The sequence below is a fragment of the Phaenicophaeus curvirostris genome, chromosome 18 (genome assembly GCF_032191515.1).
Source record: "Phaenicophaeus curvirostris isolate KB17595 chromosome 18, BPBGC_Pcur_1.0, whole genome shotgun sequence".
Taxonomy (NCBI): Eukaryota; Metazoa; Chordata; class Aves; order Cuculiformes; family Cuculidae; genus Phaenicophaeus; species Phaenicophaeus curvirostris.
Window position 1 is genome coordinate 14,509,116 of NC_091409.1, and position 13,982 is coordinate 14,523,097.

General features: G+C 48.9%; 1 protein-coding gene across 1 annotated transcript in view; it reads left to right on the forward strand.

The window, feature by feature from the left end:
- Positions 1-11,984: 11,984 nt before the first annotated feature.
- ITCH (itchy E3 ubiquitin protein ligase) overlaps positions 11,985-13,982 on the forward strand; it is a 59,726-nt gene continuing 57,728 nt past the window's right edge. The window contains exon 1 of the mRNA XM_069871739.1: positions 11,985-12,089. Within this exon, the coding sequence (XP_069727840.1) occupies positions 11,985-12,089 (105 nt within the window). The remainder of the gene's footprint in view (positions 12,090-13,982) is intronic.

Below are 13,982 nucleotides of genomic sequence, written 5' to 3' on the forward strand. Positions count from 1 at the left end.
GTCTGCAGGAACTGGGAGTGGGTCTGGGTCCAGTTCCATCCCTGCACTGGGGCCTGGAGGCACTGGGAGCTGGGCTGGGTCTCCTTCCAGCATCACAGAGGGGTTCACAAGCACTGGAGGTGGGATTGGGTCCCGTTTCATCCCCGCACTGGGGTCTGGTGGCACTGGGATCTAAGTTGGGTCCCATTCCAGCCCTGCAACGGGGTCTGGATGCACTGGGACCTGGGCTGGCTCCTGTTCCAGCATTGCAGAGGGGTCTGCAGGCACTGGGAGTGAAGTTGAGTTCTGTTCCAGCACTGCAACGGGGTCCAGAGGCACTGGGAGCTGGGCTGGGTCCCATTACAACCGCACACTGGGAGGCACTGGGAGCCCAGACCGGACCCCTGGGAGGCTCAGGCACCCACTGGTACCAGTAGCAGCCCTGGAGCCAGGACAGATCTGATCCCCTGGGGAGCACAGTGGGCGTTGAGGCAGAGCCAGGACAGGGCTGGAGCCCCACAGGAGCAGAAGGAATCAGATCAGAGCCAGGACAGGCCCTTGAGCCCCAAAGAGCTAGAGCAGAGCCAGGATAGGTTCTGATCCCAGCACCAGATGTGGCTGTGGAGCCTCCCTGGACACTGGTGGGGAGTATTCTGTCCTGGGAGGTTCTCCAAAGCATCCCACGAGCTGGTCAGCGTGAGCAGCTGCTCTTGGCACACGGACCCTTGCCTCGCTCAGGGCTGAGGGCAGTGTCCAGCTCAGCCAAGCAGCGAGCTGGTGAAGTGCAGAGCAGGCAGAGCCAAGGTGTGGCCTGTGAGTCGCTCTGTCCACCTGGACCTTGGACTTGGCCAGGGACTGTTTCTCTTTCCACCCCACAGGCGGTGTGGTGGTTTGCCAGGTTTACCCTGCCCCTGGCCACAGCCAATGCCGGCTGCGCGTACAGGAGGCAGAGCCCTGCTTCAGCCTTGTCTGGGGTCACACGCAAGTTCCCTCCTCTTCTCACATCAGAAATACGTTTTTCAGAAGCCTTAATCACAAACTGAAGTGAACTTTGCAACCAGGGTGCTTTACACCTCATCTGTTATCGGTGAAATATTTAAAGGTGAGGATTTCATAGAATCATAGAATCAGTAGGTTGGAAAGGTCCCACTGGATCATCGAGTCCAACCATTCCCATCAATCACTAAACCATGTCCCTCAGCACCTCGTCCACCCGTCCCTTAAACCCCTCCAGGGAAGGTGACTCAACCCCCTCCCTGGGCAGCCTCTGACAGTGCCCAATGACCCTTTCCGTGAAAAATTTTTTTCCTGATGTCCAGCCTGAACCTCCCCTGGCGGAGCTTGAGGCCATTCCCTCTCGTCCTGTCCCCTGTCACTTGGGAGAAGAGCCCAGCTCCCTCCTCTCCACAACCTCCTTTCAGGTAGTTGTAGAGAGCAATGAGGTCTCCCCTCAGCCTCCTCTTCTCCAGGCTAAACACCCCCAGCTCTCTCAGCTGTTCCTCATGAGGCCTGTTCTCCAGCCCCTTCACCAGCTTTGTTGCTCTTCTCTGGACTCGCCTCAACATCCTTCTTGTGGTGAGGGGCCCAGAACTGAACTTACTCATAAATTCTCACTGAATTATTTTGCAGTTTCAAATCATTCTCAGCACAGAGTCTGTCCTGACACCCCAACTCACAGCAATCCCGGTAAAGGAGGTTTGGTGTTTGTTTTTTGAGCTGCTGCTGATCTTCAGCAACCAGTCCTACAGTGAAGAGTCCACATAGGAAGATGGGAGTCCCCGTAAGAAACCTTTAGCCCTCCAGGCAGCACGCTTGCAAGTGGCAGCATTGCCCCTTGATATATGGAGTGCTGGCACAGCTGACACCATACCAAGCAGTTCTGTAAATCAGAAGGTGCCTCAAACAGTACATGTCCCTTCCCCTAGGACAGGCTCATCCAAGTCAGTCACTGGGTTACATCACGAGCAAAGACATCGTTGCATAGAATTCCCACTAATTTTGGCTCAAGGCATTACTTCCCTGGGAAGGCTGAAAGGAGCCAGCCCCGACCACAACTAAACCGAGGAGTGGGTGGTGGCAGCAGACAGTGTTCATTAAATAAAGACAGATCAGCTCCACCTGGCGTGAAGGTGCTCCTACCCTTGTCAAAATATTCTCAGTTTTATAACTGCAGAAGGAGTGCTCAAAGGCAAGGTGTTCTAGCTGCTTGGTTTGCCCTGACCTTCCAGTTTAGGAGATTAAAGCCTCAGAGTACTGAATTATACCAGATCTTAATGCATCCTTGTTCTTTGATTGCTCATCTACACCCTGGTCCTTTCATTGTCGCCTTCACTGGTGGATTTGGGACACCAGATGGCACAATATAGGCACAAAATGGTGCAGTGAAGAAGAAAGAACAGGAAAAGGTATAGAAGATACAAAACCTCGCTGCCTAACGGCATAGATGAAACAATAACAGGATGTTATTCACGTTATACATCCTGTGACTGTTTAATTTACTGCGGTAGTTCAAGTAGGGAAGTTCTGAGTTACAAATGTAAACGTCTCACAGTCACGGAAAAGCTGTGAAACATTTTAAAATAATGAGAATACGACATTTCTTCAGAACTATATTTCAAAAAAGATTGGGTTCGCCAGTTTGGCTGGGAAATACTGTGGATTTCAAGGGTAGGAGAAACCATCAGTCTGAGCTAATGTGTAATACAGGTGACCCATACAGCAGCAGTATGCTTGCCTGGCTCAATTTGTATATTATATCAATTGTAAGAAGTATTTTGTGCAATCTGATCTGGGTTTTTTTTTTATAAAAAGGATGCCTGTGATTTGTTCAACAGGACTCTCTCTTGACAGTGCACTGGGAGGACCTGTGCTGAGCATGGATTAGAAACATACAGAAAATGGGGGTGTCATTCACAGGACTTCATTTGTCACCACATCTAGAAGTTGGGTATCAAACAGTGGCCAGAATGATCTGACACTGAATGCAGCGCTGTGGGAACATACAGAACTGGGTTCTGTCCCTACCCGTAGCACAGCATCCCCTTGTGGTGCTGGCTCAGTCCCTTTGGACAGGCTTTGCATGAGTGATCATTAATTGCATCCTCATTTCCTAGGTGTCCAGGACAAGAGTCCTCTGCTCATTCCTATTCCTGGGCCAATGTTCTGCCAAGCAGCATGGGCTGAACCCCAGAGTACATCACTGACCTTAGAAAATGCAGAACAATGGCAAATACTCTGACAAAACAAACTTTGCGTGTCTCGAAGTGGTACCCAAACAACGAGAACACCAACATTGTAATCTGTTCACCCTTAACCAATAATCTGCAGATGATTTCACATTCCCACAAACCCATTGAAAAATAAATTTATTTCTGCCTGTGCAGTGCTACAATGTGGTGGCAGCGTCCAGGAGCACCCTGAATTAGGAAACTAATGTTGTTTTACCCTGTATAGAGGTTTGATGGGGGTGAAGAAGAATCATAGAATCATAGAATCATAGAATCATAGAATAGTTTGGGTTGGAAGGGACCTTAAAGATCATCCAGTTCCAAACCCCCTGCCATGGGCAGGGACACCTCCCACCAGATCAGGGTGCCCAACCTGGCCTTGAACACCTCCAGGGATGAATCCTCATAGTGAAGGATGCAGATGAAGAAATTGTTGCATAACAACTGTTCCAGCTAGCACAAGCCATTCTGTGCAACTAGGCAGGTACGGTATTTGATGAGCCAGTTTGATTGTATCATGGTAAATGTCACAAGGTGCCTAATGAAGGCTGTAAGAGGGATGCCATCACTGGCATCTTCTAAGTAAAGTGCTTTGCTCTGTAGCCTTTCCACTTGTGAGGGCCCAGCCAGCAGCTGAAGGTCACAGCAGCCTCCTTACACGCGCTCTGGATGACTCACACTGCTAATTTATCTTAGCAGGGGTCCCATGTGGACTGCAGCCCTTGTTGTTCGTGCCTAAAATTGGCTTTTAATGTAGCGCTGTTACCGCTAGCATAGAGATACACGTACTGTATTCATGAACGTGTTAGAGCTCACATCACAGGTCTCCCTACCTGCCTCAAGCATAAAACCTGAGACACATATTGCCTCCTGTGTTTGCAGAGTCCTTCCCAGCACAGCTTCCCGCTGTCATCCTGTGCGGCAGTACAGAATAACACCACTGGGGATCCAGTTCAGTTAAAAATATCTCAATCCACAGCTACATTTGCATTACTGTAGTGCGCATTAGCATGATGATGACAATGCCATTTGCCCCAGTGATACTAAAATCAACACATTTGAGATTTATCAAAGATGCATAGAATAGCTTGGGTTGGAAGAGACCTTAAAGATCATCTAGCTCCAAGCCCCCTGCCATGGGCAGGGACACCTCCCACTAGATAAGGCTGCCCAAGGCCCCATCCAACCTGGCCTTGAACACCTCCAGGGATGGGGCAGCCACCACTTCCCTGGGCAACCTGGGCCAGGGCCTCACCACTCTCATGGTGAAGAAATTCTTCCTTATATCAAGCCTAAATCTACCTCTCTCCAGTTTATACCCATTCCCCCTCATTCTATCACCACAAGCCTTTATGAACAGAACATCCCCATCTTTCTTGTAGCCCCTTTCAGGCACTGGAAGATCACTATAAGATCTCGGAATCTTCTCCACACTGAAGAACACCAACTCTATCAGCCTGTCCTCGTATGGGAGGTGCCTCAGCCCTCAGATCATCTTTGTAGCCTCCTCTGGACCCATTCCAATAGTTCCATATCCTTTTTATGCTGAGGATTCCACAACTGGACACAATACTCTGGATAAGGTCTCACAAGAGAGGAAAAGAGAGGCAGAATCACCTCCCTCAACCTGCTGGCCACACTTCTTTTAATGTAGCCCAGGATACGGTTGGCCTTCTGGGCTGCGAGTTACCACAGCTAACTCTCCTCCTCTTGCCTCAATAAAGACTTCTGCACTTTACCAAGTTCTGACTCGGTGTTTCTGGCAGCATCGCCCTTACATCATCAACTGCCCAACAGAGGGCATAGAGAGCCTTTGGTTTGACTGCCTTGTGAAAGACGACTGCTAATGTTTAAATACAAGTTTGGTACGGTCAGCCTGGTGTCTTTAGGGAGGAGTATGGGCAGTCCAAGGCTTAAAAGGAGGCTGTGTTTTTGTTGCAAGAACACTAGAAATTATTTACTTGTGAGGACATTGTCTGTACACACAGCAAGAGCATGAACAGAAGCAAGAGCTAGAAGATAATAACCAAATAGGTGTGAAGTGAAGTTTGGACTAATTTTACCTCTTGCCTCTTATTTTCCTCATGCCTCCAACAAGAGAAAAAACACCAAGTTTCATTTCTTAGAGGAGCCCTGGGGCCGGCCTGTTACACAAGAGACTGGTTCAGTCCCGGTAAGCCTGAGGCTCTGGGTTGGTGAGAAGTCAGTACAACATCATCTTCTCCTCCCTCTCGCAGTCGTAGCAAACATGAGCATAACCTGAAGTGAGGACCAAGCCCTGAGCCTTGTAGAGCAAGTCTAACCAAGTAAATTCTCCCTTAATCCAGTCTGGGAAATCATGAGCACTGCCCCTGGTATGTTAATGGCATGCGATGGGACTGGTACAGCAACCTTCCTGCCCCTTGCTGTTAACTCACCTGGAGGTTGCAGCTCAGCTGCCCAGTTACTGAGTGCACACTGAGCCTAGGAAAGGCTGGATGAAATAAATAGAGTGAATGAGTAAGATTACTGCTCAGCAGGGGATATTCAAAGCCTGGGCCTGTTAGATTCCTTGTGGTTCGGGACCGGAGGTCCGGTTCAGAGTTCTTGTTCAGAAGCGTTCAATTGGACTTAATGAAACGCACATCTTGACCTCTTACTCATCAGGACCGATGGCTTGGGTGGGTTTGTTCTTTTTAGGGGAGGATATTGAGGTGTCCTGGTACAAGGGGCTACATAAGCTAGAGAAGATACAGCCGCCTGAAGCTGATAAAGGCTTCTAAAGAATTCATAATGGAAACCACTTAGTTAGCTTTATTTGGCTTTGTGTCAAGTCCCAGGTATTTAAACCGTAACTTCTCCCTTTGTGTTAGTTTTGACATTGCATAGTTTTTGATCAGCATCTGTTCTGCTCTGAAATGCAAGCTGATTTATGCCAGAGCAATCTGCAAGGAGGAAAACCACTCAGGGGATGAGTCAGCCTTCCTGATATAGATAATTTACAGCTGTATAAATGAGGGAGGTTATCGGGGTGCAACAGGAATAGACCTGGGTCTAAACAAGCTGAAAGCTCCTCTCTACTAGCATCTCCGTTCCATAAACTCTCCTCAAAGAACCTGGCAGAGGCAGGTGTCCAGCTCACACTGATACTGAGCATATGCATGTGTTCCCATCCTTTAAGAGCCCTCGACACAGCATCCAGAGAGCAAAGCCATAACTGGGATCCAAGCGGTGCCTGTGGGTACCCTGCACACCTGCCACGCTGACGCACCTGAAGGCTGCTCGCAAGGTCTTTGTGCAGCCAAGGGCTGGGTAGAGCCATCAGGTAAAAAATACACTGTGTTCCACCTATCCCAGCATCGGTCATCTTCTGGAAACTCCCCCACCACGGTGTCTTGTTCTTCAGTCCCAGGAAAAATAACGTTCAGCCTTTTGCGTGGGAAGAGAAAAACAATCTTCCCAGTATCTTGTCCTTCCTTTAAAACATCTACATATCTCGGTTGTGTCATTTCCGTTCTCAGGACACCTAATCACGCCCTCCCAGGTCTCTGATTATGCACTGTAGAGCAATTGAGTAATAAAGTGCTTCATTAAATAGCCACGTCTTTCTTTTACCCTTTAATTAGATTACTTGGAAATAATAATAGTTTCTCACCAACCTAAGGGTTTCGTTCATTCCTTCCCCAGATAACAGGAAGTAATTTATCTATTCCCATTGATACTTTTTTAAATCCCAGGTCAAAATAATAAATTCTGATTTAAAAGTAAATTAGAACTAGGTACACTCTGACATGGCACTGTTATCTCCATGTGTGAAATGGTGAATACAGACTCCAAGAACAAGGCAGCACAACAAAAAATCTCTTTTTAGGGATGACAATGTCAAGGCAATGAATCTGACTTGAAAATATAAAACACTTGCTGCAATAATTTACAAAAATAGTTAACAAAAAGCTCCAGAAGACTTACTTATAAGAAGATTTACTTTATAGTTTTCTTATAACGTGCTTTGAAATCCAGTAATTAAAAATGATGGAAACCCAAAGCATTCCTTTATTTATAAATCACCAGAGCCTTAAGTCAAAGAGAAGCGCTAAGCCACTGTTAAAGATCTCATCAGCCAAGGGATGCTGATGACATCTGATGACTGTTCAGCAGTCATTGTGTGATATTTGTCTGGGGCTGTGTCTCGCCCAAAGTGGGAAGTATTCACGCTATCAAAATTGCTTCGCTGGAGAGATGGTCACTGCGGTCTCTCCAGCAGCAGGACCAGCTTTATGCTGTCGACGTATATAGCAAACCAAGGTCTTAATTGAAGGTGAAGAAAAACCTCAGGAAACTCAACAAAGACAGATGTGGGTGGTCAAAGAGAGATCGTGTCTGGGAGGAGGTAACCCAAATTCAGAAGGACGTGGGGTCAACTGCCTAGAAAGCAATTTGGTGGAAGAGGTGCAGGGGTCCTGGTAAACAAGGTGAATAGAAGTCCACCAAGAGGTCCTGTGACAAAGAAAGGTAACCACATCCAGGGCTGCGTTACCAAGAGCACAGCCGTTACGGTGAGATACAGGAACCTTGCCCTTCTCTCTGCGGTAAGAAGCCACCTGCTAGTCCTGGGTCCAGTCTGAGCTCCCTGGCATCAGACAGGCACTGACATACCACAGTCCACCAAAGGGGCACTTCCAAGATAGAGCACAGGACGCGTGAGGAGATGCTAAGAGAGCTGGTTCTGTCTAGCCTGAAGAAGAAAAGGCAAAGGGGGATCTTACTGCTGTCTCCAGCTGTCCGATGGGAGGGTATAAAGAAGATGGAGCATTCCCTTTGCTGAAGTGTGCAGGGACAGGATGAAGGACAAGAAGCAGAAGCTCCTACAAATGTATTTCCAGTTAGATGTAAAGAACAAAAAATCACTATGCAGGTCATCAAACACTCAACCAGGACACAAAAAAGCTGTGGGATCTCCAGCTTTGAAGATACTTATCTCTCAACTGGACAAGGCCCTATGCAACTTTATCTAAGTTGGTCCTGGTTCAAGCAGTGGGTGGACCTAGAGGACTCCAGAAGTTTCTTTGGATTTTTTCTGATTTATTTGTATTCCGTGTGCTGGTTCTGGAAACAACACTGCTGGGCCTCCATCAGTGATTTGAATATTGTTATTTACAATAACACAGCTGATAATAAATCACAGAATCATAGAATAGTTTGGGTTGGGAGGGACCTCAAAGCCCATCCAGTTCCACCCCCTGCCATGGGCAGGGACACCTGCCATGGGATCAGGGGCTCCAAGCCCCATCCAATCTGGCCCTGAACACCTCCAGGGATGGGGCAGCCACCACTGCTCTGGGCAACCTGGGCCAGGGCCTCACCACTCTCATGGTGAAGAAATTCTTCCTTATATGAAGCCTAAATCAGCCCCTCTCCAGTTTATACCCATTCCCCCTCATCCTATCACCATAAGCTTTTATGAACAGTCCCTCCTCAGCTTTCTTGTAGCCCCTTCAGGTACTGGAAGGTCTCTATAAAGTCTCCTTGGAGCCTTCTCTTCTCCAGGTTCAACAAGCTCAACTCTCTCAGCCTGTCAAATGCTCCATGTGTTTTGCCACAAGAAATAATCTCTTTCCTGGTGACCTTGAAATCTGGATTGCACTGCAAAGAATGGAGAAAATATTATGATTGTTGTTATTAAATATTATCTCTCAGAAATTAAGTCCCAGAAACAGTGCCTGTATCAAACTGAGGAAATCTGAAAAGCTGTAAAGTATCCACAGCTTTCCTAAAAAGCCTTTGTACAAGATCATCCTGCACAGTTGTAGCAAACTTTTTTAACCTGTTTGGATTCTTCTTGGTCAAAAGAAAGACATGGCAGGGAGTAGCAAGAAAATTCCATCCTGCCCAAGTATCTTATATTTATAGAAAGTATAGGGAAAAAGAAAATAATCAAGTAGTCTTCTTTCTTCAAATAAGCAAAGAAAAGAAATGTAAAATCTTGGCTACGTAGCTTTTCTGCCACCCAGTTATATTCATCTGTGCTTGCAATGCTGTTCTGGTGTTAAGGCATTATTTGTCGTTCCACTTCACTCACAGGCTGTGATTTTTAACAGGAAAAGAATCTCTGAACGTTAAGATGGCTCTACGTTCATCTTGTCCTGGCAAGTATAAATTGATCAGTAGTCTGTGCACCTGGAATGCATTCTCTCTCATGAATTTTTCAGAGCAGATAGTGCCAGCAGAACTTGACTTGAGGCATCAGAAGCTGAAAAATAAAGGGATTAGGGCTGCTAGGGTTGAACAGCAATCACTTTCCTGAAATGCCAGTTACAAAAGGAGTTAAAAATGATAACATAGAGGACAATACGTGTGGTGTCCTTGAAAAGAGACACAGAATGTTATTAGTTCACATCTGCTTTAGCAGCCTTTGCTTTGGAAACCTGAAAACCAGTAAGACAAAACCAGAGCCTGCAAGTGGCCACACTGCTCTAGGGATATAGGCACTTCTGTTGAATTCAGTAGGAATCACACGTGTGTGCACCGGGGTATCATTCAGCTTCTTCGTGCAACACTAAAGTTAAAATTCATTCAGGCAGCTGGGGTAAATGCCACAGCACCCCCAAGTGCACTGTCCTACAGATCTGGGAATCAAACCACAGGCAATGTGCAAAAAACCCTGCAATGTTTAGTACCAGCTGGGAGAGAGAACAAAAGCACTGCCGGGGAAATGCAGCTATGCCGACGTGGAACTCCAGCTGAAATCAGCCTGAGCTCTACTGTCCGGCCAGGACAGGAATCTCTACTGCAACAGTGGATGAGAGAGGGCTGTTTATGTAGGTTTATGCCCAGCAATCACCGGACATCCTCAATTTGGGAGCGGGAAGCTGCTGAAAACGTCAAAGAGTGAGGCAAGTGTTCTGTAGCAAAGCCAGCCTGGGGCCCCAGGGCTGGTGGATCTGTGAAAGCACTGCCGAGGCAAGGTGAGAAGCAGCAACAGCTTTCAGTCCTAGCACCTTCCTGATGCATGAGAGAGAAGTTTCTGTCAAGTAGGGCTTGCAGAACTAATTTTTTATTGTTATTGCTTTGGATGGATGATTTAAACATGGAAATGTAAACACATGTATACACAGTGAAATACCTGTATAAGAACATAAAGACTTCAAAGTGCACAAAACAGCTTTAGAGAAAAAAAAAAAACAAACACCCAAACTTATTCAAGCTCTTCAGTTGGCTTGGTTCTTCTGTTGGGCTGTGACTTGAGGTTCAAACTTGCTTCCCAGGGACACAAGCTTTTCCAGCAAAGCCACACACTGCTGACATTTCAGCACTCACAGGCTCTGTTGGAGCAGCACGTGCTGTTCTGGGCTGGAATTAGAGCGATTCCTGTGCTTGGAATTATGTGTGTCTATACCTCGGTCAATCATAACTGCAGACGGTTAATAGGCATTGAAATGTGTGGGTTATTCTGTTAGGGGAAAACAATCCGAGTTGTTTTCTGGCTTAGGCCCCGTTAACAAAAGTGCTGACTTAATTGTAGCTGTAGGACCTTTCTTATTCGAGTTTATGTGCAAAGTCGGGGAAGACAAGATGGATTTTTCACATCCCAACCAGCTGTAAGAAAATGCTAAACTTCACGCTTGCAAAGTACATAATTTTCCTGAAAAACAAGTGAGGAAATTATAGTCTTCGAAAATTAAGGAGTCTTTTTTTCTGATTTCTGCAGCTGGAAACTGAACTTCTACTCCTCCCTATCCAAAGAGGAGGTGCATTGTAATTTCTATGCATTTGTTTATGCAATAGGCATTCTGGTAATGAAAAAATACACTTGAAACAAGAAAGGTTTTATGTAAAGGTTAAGCAGTATTAAAAGCTGAAGTATCTGCAGTGAATATGTTAAAATTACAAAACTTTATTTGTGTGGCACTGCTACCAGTTGTGTCCCAGTTGCTTGTCCAGGGACACCTCCCACTGGATCCAGTTGCTCCAAGCCCCATCCAACCTGGCCTGGAACCCCTCCAGGGATGGGGCAGCCACCACTGCTCTGGGCAACCTGGGCCAGGGCCTCCCCACCCTCATTGTGAAGAATTTCTCCCCAAGATCTCATCTCAATCTCCCCTCTCTCAGCTGAAAACTGTTCCCCTCATCCCATCCCTGCACTCCCTGATCCAGAGCCCCTCCCCAGCTTTCCTGGAGCCCCTTTCAGGACTGGAAGCTGCTTTAAGGTCTCCCTGCAGCCTTCTCTTCTCCAGGCAGAACCTCAACTCTCTCAGCCTGTCTTTGTACGGCAGATGCTCCAGCCCTCGGATCATCTCTGTGGCCTCCTCTGGACTCACTCCAACACCTCAACGTCCTCCCTGGACTCGGGGCTCCAGGTGGGTCTCCCCAGAGCAGAGCAGAGGGGCAGAATCCCCTCTCTCCCTGCTGGTCCCACTGCTGCGGACGCAGCCCAGGACACGGTTGGTTTCTGGGCTGCGAGCACAACATATTCACACGCACACCTCTCCCCCGATGCGCCTGGACGTACACCGCCCTCCGCAGGGGCCCGGCCCAGGCTGGTGCCGGGGGCGCTGAGGGGACGGCCCGAAGCCTCCCCCGCCGCCATCGCCAGACACCCCCGCAGCGAGCGCACGCGCAGGTGGGGGGCGCGGGGCACGCCGGGAGTTGTAGTCTTCGCCCCGCCCAGCGCCTCGGCGCCTGCGCAGAACGCACGGCCTGCTTGTTCCCCACTCCCTACTCCGCTCCCCTCGGCGCCTGCGTAGAGCACGCCGGGAGTTGTAGTCCCCGAGGGCGCCCCCCCTCCGCACTCCTCGGCGCATGCGCAGCTCCCGCCCGACTTTGCAAAGTCGCTGCCTCCGGTTGCGCTCGCGCCGGCTGCCATCTTGGCCGAGGGACGGGGCAGCCGCTCCGCCGCCGCGCCCGGTGAGCGACCGCGGACGGGACGGGACGGGCTGGGGGCGCGGTTCTAGGGGCGGTCTGGCTGCTCTACCCGGTCCTGGAGCGCGGCAGGCGGTGGCTCAGCTCCGGAGGGGCCGCACGCCTCCGGGGCTCCCCGCGGGGGCGGCGGCTCCGCGGCTGAGGGACCCCGGCCCTGCCCCGGGTTTGGCTCCCCGCCCCGCTCTGGGGTTGTGAGAGGGAGGGGAAGGGGCTAAAGCTAGTGGGGAGCGTCCAGCGCGGAGCTGGGGAGGGGTGGGAGGGGAAGGGCGTGAGGAGGTGCTGAGGCGGCTGGGGCTGAGCAGCCTGGAGAAGGGAGGCTGAGAGGAGACCCCATCGCGGTTTCCTTCTCCCTTTGGGAGGAGGCAGGAGCGGGTGCTGAGCTCTTCTCTCCGGTGACCAAGGGCAGGAGATGTGCTAGGGAGGGTTAGGTTGGACATGAGGAAAAGGTTCTTCACCCAGGGGGGTGGTGGAGCCCTTTAGCAGCTCCCAGGGAAGCAGTCACAGCCTGACAGTATTCCAGAAGCGTTTGGCGAGTGCTCTCAGCCCCAGGGTGGGAATGTTGGGTTTGTCCTGTGCAGGGACACGACTTGGACTTGATGATCCCTGTGATTCCGCGAGTTGGGAGGGAACCACAGGGATGCTGTGATTTTGTGACCCTGCCATCCTTTCCAGGCTCTAAACCTCTGGCCCCTGGGAGCTCCATCCCATCTCCTCAGCTGAGGAGTGGTCCTGCTGGCCTGGGGGTGCAGGGGGAGGCGGCTGCTGCGCCACTTGTCGGGCTTTGCCACTACTCTCTTGTCTGGGTCCAGCCCTGCCTCGAAGCGCTGTTTCCCAGCCATAAAGCCTGGCCACGCTGGAGGTTTGTACTGAGCTGCTGTGTTCCCTCTTGTCAGCGGCAGCAGAGCTGGTGCCACCGCTTTATTTTGGAAACACGGACAAGCTCTGGCTGTTAACTCTCCTGCTTCCAAACTGGGTGTCTGTGACCTTGTGTGGCAACGGTACCCGGCTGAAAGCAGAACGGAGTGTTTGAGGATGCCTTTACCTAGCTGACTTTGGTATCCAAGAGTTCAGCTTTTTTTAAGAGCTGTAATTTGCAACGTTAATTTGCAGAAGAACTTCAGATCTGTGTGTGATACCGAGAGAAAGGGGTGGGTGTAGAGTCTGGGTATCTGTTGTCACTTGTGTGGCTTCCTTTACTCTTGAAGCTTTAGAAAATATCCTCAGCGAAACTTATCCTTCCTTATAATTCCAGAGTTGGAATTGAAGAAATCAGAAACCGGAGTATTTCAGACCACCTTTTCCCAATATATTATTGCTTATTTTGGCGAGTTTCTCATTTTTGGTCTCTGCTACCCTGCTGCTCATCCTTTTCAGAGAGGAAAGGAGAGAAATCTGGACTGGTATTTGTGAGGAGACAGCCTGTGCTGAGAGAATGACAGCAGATCCAGCTGTTGCTTGCTTGTATTTACCTGGAGAAAGGCACAGATATTTAAGAATGAAAAATGAACAGCAAGCTATCTTCAGCTCTGAGGATTTTAATGCTTAAAATACCTTGTTTAAAATAACAAGTTCCAATTCTTTTCTCTTTTCTTATAGCCAATGTCCAAAGCGGTTTTAATTTAATTACAGTTATATTGCTCTTTGTTACAGCCATTCAAACCTGAACTTGGTCTGGGGCACGTTCTTAGCTGTAGCTTGGCTGACAGTTTTAATCACTACACTGAAAACACTCACCTCCAGTGGTCACTGGAATAATATGTTCCGTTCTGATCCAGAGTGAATTTTCTTGTTTTTAAAACAAAACTGATACAGTGCATGGGAAAGGTGATGATGCAGTGGAAAATAACTGAGACTTCCAAGTGCTAACTTTGAAAGCTT